At 41.5% G+C, this 19,397-nt stretch overlaps 1 protein-coding gene across 2 annotated transcripts in view; it reads right to left on the bottom strand.

The window, feature by feature from the left end:
- The window catches only part of TRAPPC9 (trafficking protein particle complex 9), a 1,018,418-nt gene extending 1,007,760 nt beyond the window's left edge, over positions 1-10,658 (bottom strand). For both annotated transcript variants that reach the window (XM_036742028.1, XM_036742029.1), the window contains exons 1-2: positions 10,545-10,658; positions 983-1,583 (exon numbers count right to left, since the gene is read on the bottom strand). In XM_036742028.1, the coding sequence (XP_036597923.1) occupies positions 983-1,566 (584 nt within the window). In that variant the 5' untranslated portion in view covers positions 1,567-1,583; positions 10,545-10,658. The remainder of the gene's footprint in view (positions 1-982; positions 1,584-10,544) is intronic.
- Between the last annotated feature and the right edge of the window lie 8,739 nt (positions 10,659-19,397).

Here is a 19,397-nt window from a genome sequence, read left to right as displayed (position 1 = left end):
CCTCATTCGAGCCAGACCAAAAGGATCATTCACTTTCTTCCACTTATGAACTCATCACCCCCTTTCACCATAAAACCAAGAACTGATTTCAGCAAATGAGAGATGAAAGTCAGATGATGGAAGAAACTTCAAACAGGAAGCAAGGCTGTCACTATAACAGGAAGTCTGAATCCTTCCTTTCCCACCCATCAGACAGCCCTTGTTATAATGGGAATAGAAACATACAGCAAACTCTAAGATGGAAAAAAAAAAATACCATTAGCATAGAGTATCACTTTAGAGTCTAAGCACTGACATCTCTGACACGCATCACTATAACCTCCCTACAAGTGTAGGGGGGAAGACTAAAACACGGTACATATTAGCTTTGGAGAGGCAGGGCATTGCAATGGAAACAGCAACAGACAAAATCAAGAGATTCAACTCTAGTCCTGCCACTAATTGACAGTGTGGTCTTGGGCAAGTAATTCGAATCCCTCTGGGCCTCAGTTTCCTCATCTGCAAAATGAGAGAACTGAATCTAATAGGCATTTCCCAAATTAGGTTGTGTAGAACTCTGGTGTTCCACACAAGGGTTCCAAGAGGAAATATCTAGGTTTTCTTATTTCAGAGGGGTAAATGGTAAATTTTATTTTAAAACACTTATGCGTGGATTTTTTTTTTGCTATGAAAGTAGGTTTAATTAAGTCTGTTCTTATATCAAAATTTCCCTGATGCCATTCTCTGTCTCATCTTTAATCCCACAAATATTTCATACCCTGAGTTTCTCTGGACCTGAATTTATAGGTTCCTACAATAAATTTCATGCACCAAAGTGTTCTGTGGCCAAATTAGTTTAGGAAATGCTAGACTACATGAGCAATATATGACCCTTCAAGCTCTCAAATTCCATCACTATCTTTTTTTCAGAAAGGGAGTTCCCAAGTATTATGCCTCAAGGTTACCACTCCAATCTTGCCCCTAGGTAAACACAACTACTTACCTGCTATCTGTATCCAATCCTACAAAGTCCTTTTTTTCAAATGGTACACACAGGAGAGGAATCTTATCTCCAGACTTGTCAGTGGCCCTGTCTAGGCGCTTGGATTCCAGCACAATAAAAAGGGATTCAATGAAATCCTCAATTCTCTTCTCCACTGACTCACACTCATCATAATTGGGATAAAATGCCACATCTGTCCGAGGCTGTTCTGCAATCTCACCCTGCAGCCCAAAAACAAACAACCGGGAATCGTAGAGTGTGGAACCATAAATTTCCTTCTGGACATGGAACTTCTCAAAGGTTTGAGGCCAATCCTTCGCAGAGAAGCAGTCTGTTACTGTGATGAGGCCCACAACTTTTCGGTGGGTTTGGAAATCTCCCCATTCGTTGTTCTCAGGTGGGTAATGATGCCTATAGCGGATATACAATACTCGTTGCGAATCTCGCACATTTATCTGGCTCACAGATGAAATTCTTTTGTAGATCCTGAAGAAATTTTCCTCTGAGACAATCCCTACTGGCTGTACCACAACCAGCAGAGTCTGGTGGTCCTCAGCACACTGCATGTAATCAGGAACACTCATTGTGGAGCCACTCGGTGCTATTCAAAAAAAAAAATAATAACTGATAAAGATCGTATTTTCAAGATATGTAAGGAACTAATTCAAATTTATAAAAATAACAGCCATCTTCCAACTGATAAATGGTCAAAGGATACAAACAGGCAATTTTCAAGGGAAGAAATCCCTTGGTTCTATGAAAGAAAATGCAGTTTTGACTGTTATGGAGTACTCTTGTAAGATCAATATCTTAAATGCATGACTGGTTGAATGACAATACAGTACGGTCTTTCCACTTTATGGTAGGGCTTATTTTCAATGGAGAGATAGTACAGAGCAGTGATTAGAAAGTCAGCCTTGAAGCCAGGAAAGGCCTGCGAGTTGCAGAGTAGGTGCCAACCTGCAGTGGTAGAAGGAATTCTTTATACTAGTGAAATCTATAGCCACATGAAAAAAAATGCTACAAATCACTCACTAATAATTAGAAAAATGAAAAGTAGGGCACCTAGGTGGCACAGTGAGTAGAGCACCAGCCCTGGAGTCAGGAGGACCTGAGTTCAAATGCGGCCTCAGACACTTGACACATGTACTAGCTCTGTGACCTTGGGCAAGTCACTTAACCCCAACTGCCCTGCCAAAAAAAAGGAAAAAAGAAAAAAAAAAGAAAAATGCAAAGTAAAACAATTCTAAAATTTTACCTCATGCCCAATCAGACTGATAAAGCTGATCAAAACAAGAAAATAACAAATGTGGAAGGGGCTTCAGGAAAATAGATACATTGATACTAGTGAAGATGGCAAAGCTGCAAATTGATCCATCCACTCTGGAGAGCAATTTGGAACTATGTTCAAAAAACACTTAACATGTACATAACCTTTGACCTAGTGATACCACTACTAGGCCTGCACCCCAAAGAGATAAAAGAGAAAAAGATCTTGTACGTACAAAAATATTTAAGTAGCTCTTTTTGTAGTAGCAGAACTAGAAACTAAGGGGGTGGCAGGACAAATTACAGAATATGAATGAATGGAATACTTTTATATTATAAGAAATGATGAAGGAAATGGGTTAAAAGACACCTGGGAAAACTTGTATGAACTGATATAGTCATGTGAGCAGAAAAAGGAGAACAATTTATATTACTACATTATAAAAATAAATTTAAAAGACTTAAGAACTAATCAACTATGACTCCAAAGGACCAAAGATGAAGAATGCATCCCACCTCCTGAAAGAGAGATGATAGGCTAAATAGGCAGAACAGAAAACATTTTTGGACACAGACAACATGGGAATTTGTTTTGCTTGATTTGTTACAAGGTTTTTTTATCATTTTTATTTTTTTCTGGGGAAGGGGAAAAGGATTAGTGGAAGATGGGGGGGAACAAAACAAATGCTTGTTAATTGAAAAAATCAAATTTAATTTTAAAATAATAATAAATAGAACATGAAGTGCAAACTATTTCTAGTGCTTGTCTTCCTTCGGAATGCACTAATTGCACTATTATGTAAGCAGATCTTGAATAACAATGACCCAGCCAATGCTATAACAACTGAGGATAAGAAAAAAGCCTGGACCAGGTGATTTCACTAGTATAAAGAATTCCTTCTACCATTGCAGGTTGGCACATACTCTGCAAATCGCAAGCCTTTCCTGGCTTCAAGGCTAACTATCCACTACTCTGTACTATCTCTCCATTGAAAATAAGCCCTACCATAAAGTGGAAAGACCATACTGTATTGTCATTCAGCCAGTCATCTATTTAAGATATTGATCTTACAAGAGTACTCCATACCAGTCTAAGACTGTGTTTTCACAGAATCAAGCTGGTACAATAAGACAGGGTTCGCCTAAGCAAAAGAATAATAATGGCAGAGCTCATCTTTGGTATTCTCTTGCTTCTCCTTTCAGAGTCCCCTTTTAGCCCCATGCTGCCTGTGGTTCCTTAAAGTCCCATTCACAGAAGTATATCCAGGCTTATTGTCCCTGCAATGGTCTATACTTTTCTTTGCCTCCATCTCCCCCCATTAAAACTTAACCTGTTTTATGTCCCTTCCCTCATGGCCCTGCTCTCTACCAGATGACAATGGATGACAATGGATGGTGGTGACCTGTGTGTCGGTGAACATGTGTTACAGCACCCCCAACAAAATTCAGTTAAAATGCCGATGTCTCCACAAGGACCATGATCCATCTAATGGAGGAAGCATTTGACACCCTGGAAGACAGGTAGGGAATCTGCTACAGGTTACAGGGACCTTTTGGACTAGTAGGAAGGTGTCTACTCTACCCGGTGGCTGTGACAGGAACACTGATGGATGTAAGTACTCACCTAGATCTTCCTGGCACCCCAAAAGTAACACAAATAGAGAAGTAAGAGTGAAAATAAATAAGAGGACAACACATGCAGAATAAACAGCCCTGGCCCTAGAAGTAAGCTCCTGGGAAATCTTAAAGGAATGAATTTCCCACCAGTTTACCCTATATAGTATCATTTTATGTCTGTCTCCATTGTCCATCTTTAACTTAGATCTACAAGGGGCATAAGGTTGGACACAGGTGACCTCTAGAGAGACAGGCTAGTATAATGGCTAGAAAGCTGACCTTGAAGCCAGGAAGACTTGGGTTCAAGGCCTATCTCTGATATATAATGACTATATGACCCTGGAGAAATCACTTAATTTCTCAGTGCTCTGAGCAATTCTCTAAGACCACAGATTACAAAGAAGGGGCCAATCTATATTAGCAGAGAGAGTTTCCTCACTTGGAAGTTCTCTATACTAATGAAATTACAGGTCCAGTCCCTAGATGGCTTCTAAAGTCTCTTCTAACACTAAAATGAAGATTTTAGGATTTGGGTCCCAGACTCCAAAATTACATTGTGGGAAAGTAAAAATTTAGAGGCATAAAGGAAATTACAACTACATCATTAACAAACCATTTATTGATATTTATCTTAGATGCCTCACATGCATTAAACATCGACCTAACATAAAAATGCCAACTGCATTAGTAGAATTGAAAGCAAGGCAATGTACTCTGCACTATCAACAAAAAAAAATGTGTTTTGATCCTAGAGGCAATTAAGAAGCCTACATACAGAACCCAGCTCTCCTAATTCTCAAATAGATTACTTAATTTAATGGGAAGCAACATGATATGGTAGGGGAAAGATGAACTCAACCAGGAGTCAGGATACTGGGTTCTAGACCTAATTCCTTAACTGTGTAACCTTAGATATACTTCTGTGAGCCTCAGTTTCTTCATTTGTAAAAAGAGGATGGATTAAATGATTTCTAAGGTCTCTTCCTGAGAAGCTCTAAAATCCTGGTATTCTATCACCCTACAAGCCATGCTACTACTTCCTACAATGCCTTTATTCTGTTGAAGATATTAATACCAAACATATATTAAACTAAATTTCTAGGATATTTTGAGTACATTTACCATTCAGTACAGCAAACACCTATAAAAAGCACTGTGTGGGGAGTTCTGCCTGGAGATAAGGTAATAAGACAAAATTACTTCCTTGGGACTTTTCCAACATTATGAATGAACTCCAAGCTACACAGAAAGTCAAGCCCATGCCAGAATTTCAGCAAGCAACCAAACCCCAGAGTTGCCCAGGTATTGACTGAACTGTCAGTTTATTTCTGGCCTAGGCCCCAAAGGTATATCCCCTAAAGAAGGAAACATTTCTCCCATAATGACCCAAGCAACTGAAGATTGCTGACTTCCCCTATTCAGAGTATGATGAAACAGAACCTGCCACAGCTTTCTAAAAGTTATCCCAGTTAGTACTTAGGACAGCAGCAGTCCCTCACCTTCTAAATACTACAACCTCTCACATTTTGTTCCTTCATAAAAAGTAACACAGATTCCTTTCATTTGAACCTTCACCAATTTGAATTTCACAAGATCACAGAATGTCAGAATTGAAATGGACTTTAAAAGATCATCAATTCCATTACTCTCATTTTACAAATAAAGAAATTGAGGTCCTAAAATATTAAGTGAATTGCCCAAGGTCACACAGGAATGAAACAACAGAGCCAGGATTTTGACCTAGGCTTTTGACTCTAAGCCCAAGGTTCTTTCAGCAGGATGTTAAGATCCTTGAGGGTAAGGATGATTTCACCTTTGTTTTTCTGTATTTCTATTCCAAGCATAGTTCCTGGCACCTAGTAGGTGCTTAATAAATGCTTATTGATTGAGTGATTGATTATGGCATGCTGTCTCAAACCATTACTCTACAAAAAGCAAAATAAAGGCCCAGTTCTTACACCAGAAAGCTAGTGCTTAAAATATATTTAGAAGTATTTCCTAGGAGAGTAGGTCAGGGAAAGACTCAGAATACAATTCAATAAACAAGACTGAGGGAAGAAAATGGAATTAGGGAAGGGTTGGTAGTGACTTTCTTATTTAACGCCTTTTTTGGAAACTGTTAAGAGTTTAAAGCACAGAGAATTTCATCCCAAGTATCTGCCGGCTTTCTGCTGTTATCAATAACAACTCACATTCACGCCATGAGTAAGCTCATCACTTTAACTGAAACTGCTCTCTCAAAAGTCAGCAATGAGCTCTGAATTTTCAAACCTAATGGCATTTTCTCAGTCCTCATCTTTCTAGATCTCTCTGCACTATTTGAAACTGTTGATCATCTTCTCTTGGATGTTTTAGCTTCTATAGGATCATGACATTGCTTCTTGGTTTTTTTCCTACCTGTTGGACCATTGCTTCTCAGGACCTTTTGCTAGACAATCCATGGCCTGGCCCTAACCATGGGTATTCCCCAAGGATCTGTCCTAGGCCCTTTTCTCTTCTCTTTAGTTTATCTACTCAGACTCCATGGTTTCAGTTATCAGATCAATCCATCCTGGGCTCCAGTCCCAAGGCATCAACTGCCTAGTTGACACTGCCAATTAGCTGAACCAGTGGCATCTCAAATTCAGTATATCCAAAAGAGAAATCATTATCTTCCCCCTAAACCTACCTCTCCCTAAATTCCCTATTTCTCTTGACTCAAGGATCCCACCATCCTTCTAGTCACCCAAGTTGGCAAACATAGTTATCCTCTATTATTCACTCAAACTCACCCTCCCATCTCCAATCAATGGTCAAATATTGTCTTTCTAGCTCCATGACTTCACTCTGGTACCTCTCTCTCCACTCATGCAACCACCACCTTACTGAAGACCCTCACCACTTCAAGCCTGGACTGTTGCAATAGCCTCCTAATTGGTCCCCTGACTTTAGTCTCTCCTATCTCCAATACACCAGCACACAGCTACCAAAGTTATATTCCCATAGCACAAGCCTGACCATGCTACTCTGCAGTCTGAAGCTGCAGTGACTCCTATTGCCCCTAGTATAAAATACAAACTTCGATGTTTAAAGCCCTTCTTTACAGTCAGGCTCCAGCCTAGCTTTCCAAGCTTATTACCTGCTCTGTCATGGCCTCTGCATTCCAGCCAAACCGGTCCACTGGTTGTTCCTTACACATGACAGTCTATCTCCCACCTTTCTTTACATGGTGCTGTACCCCATACCTGGAATCCCTAACTTCCTTTGAAGCTTATGCCCTTCCTGATGCCCCCAATGGTAGTACCTCCCCCAAAACACATCAAAATTACTTCATATTTTGTATATTTTATATTTACTTATATGTGAACATGTTTCCCGTGATAGAAAGTAAACTCCTTGAGAACAGAGACTGTTTTTTGTCTTTGATACCACAATTCCTAGCAACAATTGAATTATTCTAATCCTAGCGATTATGTAGACACATAATAAATGCTTATTGATTGACAGGGCACTTTAGGCTTGCAACATGCAAATAACTATGTACAAACAAGCTATACACAGGATAAGTTGGTAATAATCAACAAGGGGAAGGTAGTATACATGTTCCTCACAAAAACCTAGAAAGCACAAAAATTACCATCCACATGAAATTCAAACTCAAAAATATCTAGTGATTCCCCCAAAGTCACAAGGCTAGAAAAGGGAAGAGCCAAGACTCAAAACAGCCACTCCTAATTCCAAGTCCAATTCTCTTTCCACCAGAGTAGGCTGTCTCCCTAAACTGGAAGCACTTTAACCAAGAATGGTAGCCATCCTCCAGAGGCATACTATGAAAGGAGTGAGAAAAGAATCAGCCTCCTTTTAGACAGAGGTGTACACTGCAATAAAGGTCACTGATAAGCAAAAGATTTTCTGTCTCATCAAAAGACTTAGGAAGTTACCAGCACTTGCTGAAATGGATACAGTTCTTACTGGTTTCCCAAGAAGATGGAATTGCTTTGGAGGAAAATAGCAAAAGCAGAGAGCAAGAGGATACAGAGCAGGGTGGGGAACCTGCAGCCTTGAGGCCATATGTGGCCCTCTAGGTCCTTGGGTGTGGCCTTTTGACTGAGTCCAAGTTTTACTGAACAAGTCCTTTTATTAAGAGGATTTGTTCTGTGAAGTTTGGATTCAGTCAAAGGGCTGCCCTTGAGGACCTAGACGGCCACATGTGGCCTTGAGGCCTAAGATTTCCCACCCCTGGTATAGAGGGAAGATAAAGAAGAACCTGACGTTGACCTATCCAAGGAACGTGAAATACTGGGAAGTAAACTAGACAGAGAAAATCTAGGACTGACTCCCGCCTGGCTCTACCACTTAATAACCATGTGGACCTAGGTACCTGACTGAACCTCACATTCTTTATCTAAAAAATAAGAACATGATAAAATGGAAAGACCATTGTATCTTAAATAAGACTTGGGTTTGAATACTAGGATCTGCTACCTTTGGTAACCATAGGCAGTGACCACAAATAATGTCATATAATAGCAAAAAAAAAACTGTTATCAGAGCCGGATCACCTGGATTCATATCTTGATCTGCCTTTTATCCTTACAACCTATAACATTAGACAAATCATTTCTTCTATTTTGACCTTAATTTCTTATGGGCAAAATTAGAGGATTAGTCTAAATGAGGCAGTTAGATGACTGCCTGGTCTAAGTGTTGGACTTAGAGTAAGGAGGACCTGAGTTCAAATCCTGCCTCAGACACTTACTAGCTATGTGACTTTACCAAGCCACTTAACCTCTCAGCCTCAGTTTCCTCATCTGAAAAATAGCAGCGACTTCACAGGACTGTGTTGAGGATCAAATGTGAGAACATCTCTAAAGCACTTTGCAAACTTTAAAGTGATATATGAATGTTTTTTATTGATGTTGTTGTTGGGGCAGCTAAGTGGCACAGAGAATAAAGCAGTGGGCCTGGAGTCAGGAAGACCTCAGTTCAAATCATCCTTCAGACATTTACTAGCTATGTAACCCTGGGTAAGTCACTTAACCCTGTTTGCCTCAGTTTCCTCATGGGTAAAATGATCTGGAGGAGATGGCAAGCCACTATAGGATCTTTGCCAAGAAAATCCCAAATGAGGTCACAAAGAGTCGAATGATCAACAAGGCCGTTAAATTATCGTTAAGGTCCCTGCCAACTCTAAAATTCTATGATCTATAAAATGAAGATAGGATCACAAGATCATAGGAATTAGATTTGGCAGGGACCTTAGAAATCATCTATTCCAACCCATTCATTTTATAGTTTAGGACACTGAGTCCCTGAGAAGACCTAGATTCAGATCTCAGGCTAATACTGCCTAGGTGACTTTGGATTTGTAAAATGAAGTGGTTAAGCTAGCTAAGCTATGAGGTCCCTTCCAACTCCAAATCAGTGATCCTAGGAGTGATAATTACCCAAATTATCAGGATTTGATTCTAAATAGTATCACTTGTACTATCTAACCCCAAGAGTTGTTGTGAAGAATTCAGTTTGTAAACTCATCACCTCACTCCAGACTACTGCAATATCAAAGCTCTTCATAACCTGACCCTTCCCCCAACCTTTCTAGTCTTTCACCTTACTCTCCAATAACATCAGCCTTTCTCCTGTTCCTCAAACAAGACACACCCTCTCCCAACTCTAGGCATTTTCTCGGTCTCCCAAACCTGGAAAGCTGTCTCTTATCTCCTCCTCCAGCCTTCCATGGCTTCCTTCAAGTCCCAGCTAAAATCGACCTTCCACAGGAAGCCTTTCCTAGACACACACACACCCCCGTCCCCCACTCCCAATGCTAAGGCCTTCCCTCTGTGGATTACTTCTATTTTATCCTGCATATAAGCTTGTTTGTACATAGTTGTTTGCCTGGTGTCTCCCCCTTTAGACTGTGAGCTCCTAGACAGCCTTTCTCAGTATCTCCGGAGCTTAGCACAGGGTCTAGCACACAGTAGGTATGTAATAAATGCTGACTGACTGACTTGAGGGCTACAGAAATGCCAATACTATGTGGAATCCAGACCACTTTGCCTTTCTGCACCTCAGTCTCTTTTTCTGTTAAATGGGAGGGGGAAAATAGGGGAGAGAGAGAAGTTGATTAGGAAGATCCCTTCCAGCTCTAAATCTGTGATCCTATAAAGTAAAAATTATCCAAAGTCATCCTACAGCTAGAAAAAAAAAATAGCCGAGGCAGGATGCCGTCACTCTCTACCTCAAAGGGTTGTTGTGAGAAATGCACTTTTACACTTGACATCAGCACCACAGAAATGTCAACAGTCAGCTGTGAGCAGTTCAGGACAAGTCACTTCCCTCTCTGGGCCTCAGTCTCCCCACTTGCAAAACCGGGGTGAAAGTGGGACTCGCTTTCCCAGCACAGCCCTAAGCTCGGCCATTCTGGGACAACAGCCGAGGAGGGGGACAGGAGGAAGGCGGCGGGAGGGGAGAGATGAGGAGGCTAGGGAAGGGGCCGGGGCGCAGCATGCAGGGCTGGCGGGGCGCAGTGCCGGGAGGGGCAGGGCCGGGGCGACCGGCGGAGGGCAGGAGGAGGGGCAGGGACAGGTGCCCGAGGAGCTGACAGGTGGGGGCAGAGCCCGGTACCCCCCTCCTACTCCTGCCCTTGCTCCTCCTCCTCCTCTCCGGCTGAAGGCTCAGGCCCCATGGATGCACTTACACAGCCGGTGGCCCTGGTACCGGGCCGGGCCGGGACGGGAGGACCAGCCGGGCTGACGGCGAGCGCAGCAAGAGCCTCCTCCGGGGCGGGCGGTCCCGGCGTGCAAGCCGCGCGCTGAGCTTCCTACTTGTGCCCCAAACCCCCGCCCGCCGACCAGCTTCTGAGCATGCCCAGTGCACACCCGCGGAGCCGCGGAGCCCAGTCCCGGACGCCTCCGATCCGTTTCTCCGGGTCTTGGAGGGGGCCTCCAAGTGGGAGGGAGTAGAAGCTCCCGCCCAGAGAAGCTGGAGGCTTACACCTGGAGAGGAAGAGCTAGGAGGGAGTAGAAAGAGGGAGTTGAGATGGGAAGGAGGGTGGAAGTTTGGACCTTAGGTGTAGAGTTAGAGCTGGAATGGACCTCGGAAGCCAGTTCTCTCGATTTTTTGACTCTTTCCCCAGAAGGCTAATAAGATAACCTATAAAAATTGCTTTGCAAACCTTGGAGATATATGTGGGTGGGCGGGTATGTGTGTGTGTATATACATACCCACACATACACATATGTACATAGATCCATGGATATGCAATATTTGTTGTTGTTCGTTCAGTCGTGTCCGACTCTTGACCCCGTATGGGGTTTTCTTGGCAAAGATAGGAGTTTGCTGTTTCCTACTCCAGCTCATTTTACAGGTGAGGAAACTGAGGCAAGCAAGGTTAAGTGACTTGCCCAGAGTCACAAAGCTAGTGTCTAAGGCCAGATTTGAACTCTGGTAGGACACAACTGAGCACACACCCGCACACACTTCATGACTCCAGACCCTGCCCTACCCACTTGCCTCTGTATACAATAGATAGATACACAATAAACAGGCCACAGTGCACCTGTTGCAAATAGTAGTTACTTAACACGTTTAATTGAGCGTTTATTAAGCATCTGCTGTGTATCTAACACATTGCTTATTTCTTTAAAATTTTATAAAATAATGATGCACTGTCCTAGAGACAGTATTACTTGCCTACTTTTGGTAAAGAATCAACCAGTGTTTATTGCTTTCCTAGAGTGGGGGCGGGGTGTAATAGCCTCCTTTCTTAGGCTGGGAAGAGCTCCCCAAATCATGTGTAGCACATTCCATGGAGCCCTTGGCTGTGGAGGGTTCTGGGTTCTGGAACTGTTCCCAATAATCTACACCCCCCCCTCCTTAAATGATCCTGGAGCACTATTGGGCAAGTTGGAAATGCTTTGTATACAATATACACATGGACGGATATATAAAGAGATATATGATATGTATGCCAACTATTATTATTTTGCAGATAGTTTGGAAACTAAGGCCCAGAAAAGTGAAATGACTTGCTCAAGGTCACACAGCAAGTAGCACAACTGGAATTTGAAACCAAGGTCTTCTGACTCCAAATTAGACAATTTTGCATATGGCATTTACTGTCTGGGCAGCTAGGCCATACAGTGGATAGAGAGCACTGGGCCTGGAGTCAGAAAGACTCATGTTCCTGAGTTCAAATATGGCCTCAGACACTAGTCGTGTGGCTGTGGATGGGTCATTTGACCCTGTTTGCTTCAGTTTGTAAAATGATCTGGAAAAAGAAATGGCAAATCACTCCAGTATCTTTACCAAGGAATCACACCCCCACCCCCTCCCCAACCGGATCACGAAGAGTCCGATTCCATTGAAAAACGACTCATCAATAAAATCGCAAAATAACATCACACCATCCTATCCCAGCTCCGGCCATCATCTCCATCTCCTCCCTACTGGTGGTACCTTGGACTCCACCCCTTTGGGCTCTGAGAAAAAAATTTTAAAAAAGCTTTCACCTTAACTGGGCCGGGATCCAGGCTTCCATGGCCTTTCCAGACATTTCCACACCCTTACACCTACCTACCCCACCTTGGCTGCCCGCCTCCCGCCCCCCTTCACCCCACCCCAGGCTAGGGGCCGTTTTCTCGAGATGGGATGGAAACTCCTTTGGGGCTAGGACTGTCAAGCTCATTTGGGTTTGTGTCGCTCCACTTACTGCAGTCTCTGGCACATTATAAGCACTAGATTCATAATAAATGCTCTATCAGTGAGAAGGGTAAGTAAGCGGAATCGCAGAGCCCTTTGGTATGGGGCTCCCGCCTTGGAGGCGGAGATCAATGCCCGGAGACTAAGTGCGGGGCGGGACGGGGCGGGGCCAGCTCTACTCCCTGAGTTTTACTCTTCCCTTTTTATAGATTAGGATAAAAAGAAGCTCCTAGGCATGAAGGGATGGTTGTTTGAACGGAATTAAAATGAATTGAAGCAGCAGTCTGAACTGAAACCTAGATCTGCCTCCACATTCAAAGCTCTTTGCCTAGGACACCACGACAGACCCCTGTGTCACTCAGTCGTTCAGTCATATCCGACTCTTCCTGACCCTGTGTGTTTTCTTGGCAATGAAAATAATAGTAACTTATTTAAGTTTTGACTGTTAACTTACAAGGCTTTTCCTCCACATAACCTCATTTTAGCCAAACAATGACCCTGTGAGGTAAAAAGAACAAGAATTATTTGTTACGATTTTACAAATGAGGAAACTGAGACTCCAGAGATAAAGTGGCTTGCCAGGTAGCACAGCTGGTAACAGAGCAAGGACCAATCCAAGTCACATGTCCAGGTGAGTCCATAGCTCTTTCCACTACACCAGGTAGGCTTACTGTACCATAAATACACCATCAGCTAATTTGGGGTGACACTAAAGAACATCCTTGACTAGGTAGCTTTCTTCAACTGAAAATAGGTTTAATTTGAAACCATAAATGGGTATGGAGGTCCTGTTGCAGAATCATGGGGTTGGAAGGGCCCTTAGAAGCCATCTAATCTAACTACTCTTCTTACAAATGAGGAGATTGAGGCTCAGAAAGTTTAAGTGATTTGCCTATGATTGCACAGCTAGTAATCACCAGAGGTAGAATTTGAACCCAGGTTTTCCTGACTCTCAGTTCATTGATCTACATATTAATCCCTGATGCCTTAGTTCAGCAATATCTGTACGAGGTTTGGTGCTATATGATTAAACCAGAAGGTATCAAGATCCCAAGGAGTCCCAAGTGTCCTCTTTATTAGACCATGAATGAACTACTTAGAGGCCCCAGGACTTTTAACTTAATATTCACCTGCAGAGAAAAAAACAAATCTACCTTTCATTTTTGCCACAGTGCACCTGTTGCAAATAGAAGATAACCTAATAAATGTTAATAAAGTACTTATTAAGCACCTGCTATGCATCCAACACTTATTGCTTATTTTATTCTTAAAAACTTTATGAAATTGTGATGCACTGTCCTAAAGATGATATTATTTGCCTACTTTTGTTAAAGAACCAATCGACCAGTATTTGTTGAACTGCTTTCCTGGAGTTGGGGGTGGGAGGGAAGTGTAATATACCCCTTTTCTTAGTTTGGGAAGAACATCTCAGAAAAAGCAGAGCAAGTCCAATAGAGCCAAGACACTATGGAGGATTTTGTGTTCTAGCACTGTTCCCAAAAATCTACATCCCCTCCTTACCTGATCCTAGAAGAATATTTGGGCAAGATGGAAATTGCCTTGAGAGGACTATCAATTATAGAAGCAATTCAGCTCAGCTTTAATAAACCCTTATGCTGGGTGAATCTTTTACAGCTACTGGAAATGCATGAAAGAAAAGTGACACCATCACTCTTAAGGATCACAGAATCATAGATTTGGAGCAGGAAGGGAACTCAAAGACCCTCTAGTCCAGAGGTTGTTGGAAAACAAGAGAGGCAAAATGAGATTGGAAAAGAGTCAATACTGTCCAGGTTTAAAAAAAAACCTGGGAGAGAACAGAATCTATGAATTCTAGGCCAGTGAGCTTGACTTAATTCCTAAGAAAACTTTGGAATAGGTTATTAAAGAGATGGTGGGATAGCCCTTAAAAGGGAAGCAGCAATTACAAAGAGCCAGTCTGGCATCAGCAAGAATGGTCATGCCAAGACCAGCCTCATTTCCTTTTTAACAGCATAACTAAACTAAGAGATGAAGCTAATGCTGTAGATATTTGCCTAGATTAGCAAAGCATCTCCCATTATTCTTGTGAAGAATATAAATAGAAGTATAGTAGACAAAAATACAACCAGGATAACTGGTTGAATGGCAGGACTAAAAAAGTCATCATTAATGGTTCAAGATCATTGGGGCAGGAAGTCAACCAATCAATCAAGTAGCATTTATTAAGTGCCTACTATGTGTGCCAGACACTAAAGTGCCTTCTATATGTGCCAGGTGCTAAAGATACTACAACAATACAAACAACCTCTGCATGCTCTTATGGGTGAGCCAACATGCTCATAACTATGCACAAACAAGATATATCCAGGATGAATTGGGGATAATCTCACAGGGGAGGCACTATAAGGACTGGAAAAGGCTTCTTGCAGAAGATAGGACTTTAGTTCAGACTTGAAGGAAGCCAGAAATGAGGAATTCCAGGCATGGGGAATGAAATGTAGTGAGTTGGGAGATACACAGTGATAATGCACTGAGTCAGGAAATGAAGAGGAAAGAGTCCAGTGTCACTGGATTATAAAGTACTTTTTGAGGAGAAAGATGTAAAAAAAAAAGACTGAAAAGATCAGAAGGCACACCAGGTTATAAAGAGTTCTGAAAGTCAAACAAAGGATTTTATATTTGATTCTGGAGATAATAGGCTGCCACTGGAGTTTTAGTGAATAAGGGAGTGATATTGTCAGACTTTCATCCTAGGAAGATTAATTTGACAACTGAGTGGAGGATGGGCTGGAACGGGGAAGAAACTTGAGGCAGAGAAACCAATCAGCTGGTTATTGCAATAGTCCAGGTGTGAAGTAATGATTTAGTGAGACCTTCACTGTGGTGGCAGTGTTGTTGTCATTTGTCATTTGTTCTGGAAGAGGACCTTGACATCAGGGAGGTGATGCCATGACATGCAAATGCATTGGATTTAAGAGAGAGAGGGCTGTGCAAAGTCAACAGCCTCACTTTCTCCTCCAAAGCCATCTGGGTCCAGTGGCCAGATATAGATCAGGACAACTAGAGATGGCCCTGGATGAAGTGGGAGACTGTGGCCTTTTTAAGCTAAGGTCTTTAACAGGTCTCATTTTGACTGAGGCAACACCCCTTCAGTGATTGAGGCTAGGTAAGAAGCGAGGCAGAGAATGGCCTCTTTTGCCTAGTCAAAATAATCAATGTAGAAGGGGAAGACCTTCAGGGTTTCTGGTGGCAGTGTCAGAGAAGAGAACGAGGCATATAGGAGAAACATCATAAAGATGGAAAAACAGGACTTGACCATTGATTGGATGGAGGGGAGGGATAGAAGAGAGGATAGAACACCTAGGCTGTGAGTTTGGGTGACATCACCACTGAAGTTCTCCAGGAATCTATGAGGTTTAACATTTTTACCAATGACTTGGATAAAGGCACAAAGAATATGTTCATCCAATTTGCAGGTGACACAAAGCCAGGAGGGAAAGCTAACATGCTGGATGACAGTCAGGATCCATCTTGACAGGCAGGGACTGGCAAACTATAAAGGTCCAGATCTGACCTGCTACCTATTTTTGTATTGCCAGGGAGCTAAGAATGCTTTTTACATTTTTAAATGGACACATGAAAATTATAATAAATTCAAATTTCAGTGTCCACAAATAAAATCTCATTGGAACACAAGTATGCTCATTCATTTAACTATTGTTTATGGCTGCTTTTGTACTACCAAAGCAAGTTGAGTGGCTGTAACAGAGACCATATGTGGTGCTCTTATCACTTTGAACTGCTGCTCAGTGCACTACAAATCACAGTGACACAGTTATAACTGGATAGCCTTTTGAGTGCCATGAGTATTACCACAGAAGGACTTTTTTCTTCTATTACCAATGCATACACATCATGTCAAAACAATAAAAGAAAAGGGAAAAAAGTCTTATTATTCTTTTAGGTTAAGGCTGAAATTGAAATTTTTTATGAATGAGAACCATCCTCAATCATTATTATTAAACAGTGAATAGCTTTGGAAATTAACTTTTGCTTCAGACTTGATAATACATCTAAATGAATTTAAACCAAAATTATAAGGCAAAACAGCGCTTATATGCAAAACTTATACTGCACTCAAGTAAATTCAATGACAACTAAAGTTGTTTGAATCACAAGTAATGTCAAGCTGTCAAAAGTTAGAACAAGAAGTGAGATCTCCATCCCCACACAAATTTGCCATGGACATATTTTCCAAGTTCAAACTACAGTTCCAACAATGTTTTTCAGACATCAATACAAGTGCAAAAAGAAATTTACATCTTTCAAAATACATTTAGCTATCCAATTGAAGGGCTTCCACCTAACCTTCAAATGGAAATGGTTAATCTGCAATGGAATGACCTGCTAAAAAGAAAATATCAAAAGAAGAATCTAAAAGAATTCTGCAAATGCCTTCCAAGCAATGAATATAGTCAATTAAAATTATATGCTCATGGATTAATATTTAGTGCTTATCTGTTCAAGAAGGCATTTTTAAAGGTAAAATACATAAAATCTCATTTACAGATAAGCATTTGCAATCAATTCTGATAAGGAATACTAACTCTGAATCCTAATTAAGTGAAATATTATCCCCCCCAAATAAACCAGTTCCATTCTTCTCATTAGTAGACAAGTATTACAAAAATTTGTACTCAATTATTATTGTTTTGAATTTCATCAATTAAAAAAAAACAAGAAATTTGTTTTCTCTCTTGTTACGTAAGTACTTACATAACATCCTCAATTTTGCCTATTGGCCCACAAAGCCTAAAATATTTATTATCTGTATTTTTACAGAAAAAGTTTGTTATTCCCTGATCTAAAGCATTGAAATAAATGTGATAAGAAGATATTCAGCAGGGACAAACATGAAGCCTTACATTTGGGTTTAAAAGATCATTTTCACAGTTTGATAGGGGAGACATGGATAGACAGCAGAGGTTCTGAAAAAGATCTGAGGTTTTTAGTGGACTTCAAGCTCAATACAATTTACAGTGTGATGTGGCAACCAAAAAAGGGTAATGAGATTTTAGGCTATATTATTAAGGAAAGTGTAGCTTCCAGGAGTAGTAAAGTGATAATTCTATATTGGGCCCTTGTTGGACCTCATCTGGAATATTGTGTTCAGTTCTTGAACCACAGTTTAAAAAGAACACTGATAAACTAAAGAATGTCCGTAAGAGGGCAATTAGGATGATTAAAAGGTTTGAGTCCAAGACATCCATGAAGGACACTTCTCAGTCTCCTTTACTGAATTCTCATCTAGGTCCTGCCCTCCAGCCATAGGTGTCCCACAGAGCTCTGTCCTCTTCTCCCTCTTCACTATTTCACTTGGTCATCTCAAAAGCCCCCAAGGATTTAATTGCCATATCTATGCCAATGATTCTCAAATCTACCTATCAGGTACAAATCTCTCTACCGGCCTCCAATCTCGACTCTCCAACTGTCTTTCAGACTTTTTGAATTGGATGCACACACACACACACACACACACACACACACACACAATCCTCTTGTTGGAGTTCAAAGTTCTTCATAACCTACCACCCTCCCTTTTCCAGTGTTCTTGGAAGTATCTTAACCTTTCTCACATACTCTTCGACCCAGTGACACTTCCTTGCGTCATCTCCAGGCATTTTCTCTGGCTGTCTTATGCCTAGAATGCTCTCCTTCCTGATCTCCATCTCCTGGTTTCCTTCAAGTTCCAACTAAAACCTCGTCTTCTAAATGAAGCTTTTCCCAATATCTCTTAATTCTAGTGCCTTCTCTCTGTAATTAATGGCCATTTATTCTATATGTAGACTGTTCATATGTACTTGTTTGCTTGTCTCTCCTATTAGATTGTGAGTTTCACAAGGATAGTGACTGCCTTTTACCTCTTTTGTATACCCATCACTTAGCAAAGTGCCTGGCACATAGAAGGCACTTAATAAATGCTTATTGACTGACATGAGTATCTCCTGCTCCTGACCTGGCTGTATTAGCATTACCTCTTCAGGTTCTTACACTCCGTGACATCAGCAGGTCAGAGCAGCATCAGCCCCACCACAATGGTCCACCCCAAAATGCAGACCTAGCATAGTCCACACATCACTTGCTTAATTCCTCTAACTATAACCTTTGATCATCCCATCTCTCCCTATGCCTCACCCCTCGTAAAACAATTCCTCATTCACCTCAAAAGCTCCAGTTCCCCCACCCCTTAGTACTTCTCAGGCCAGTACTCCCAACCCTGACTTTAAACTTTACCCTATAGTTAACCAATTCAACTCTAAACAGTCCTCTACTCTTAAAATCCTAGACCCCTTAACTCGTAGCCTCCATTGCTCATCCCTAGCCAAAGCTCAGCCCTTGATTACTCCTACCATCTGCCACCTCTTCTACTTATATGGGGCTGAACCAAGCTAGAGGAAGTCACATAATTCTGTTGACTGGGTACCTTACAAATCCATTTTATACAACTTCAATTGGGCCCTCATTTTAACAAGTCAATCCTTTCATTCTTCTCTAATTGATTCTCTATCTCACTCCCTACAGAAGCTATTCCAGACTGTCTCTTTTCTCTTCAACACCACTCCTCCTTCCCATACCCCCCCCAAGAACAATTACTTTGTTGAGAAAATTTAGCTCCTTCCTCACTTCTCTTTATCTCAAGACCCCTTGATATGATCTTCCACTCTCTCCTTTTTTCCAATCTCTGATGACAAAGTAACCCCTCTTGTGTCTACGTGGCCCCATTCCCTTCCATCTTCTTCAGCAAATTGCATCCTCAATTGGTCTCCCCCTTCGAATCTTCAAATTCTCCCTATCATTGGTTCTTTCT

The sequence above is a fragment of the Trichosurus vulpecula genome, chromosome 1 (genome assembly GCF_011100635.1).
Source record: "Trichosurus vulpecula isolate mTriVul1 chromosome 1, mTriVul1.pri, whole genome shotgun sequence".
In the NCBI taxonomy this organism is placed as follows: domain Eukaryota; kingdom Metazoa; phylum Chordata; class Mammalia; order Diprotodontia; family Phalangeridae; genus Trichosurus; species Trichosurus vulpecula.
Note: the sequence above shows the minus strand (reverse complement) of the source record. Positions and strands in the feature narration are given on the sequence as shown.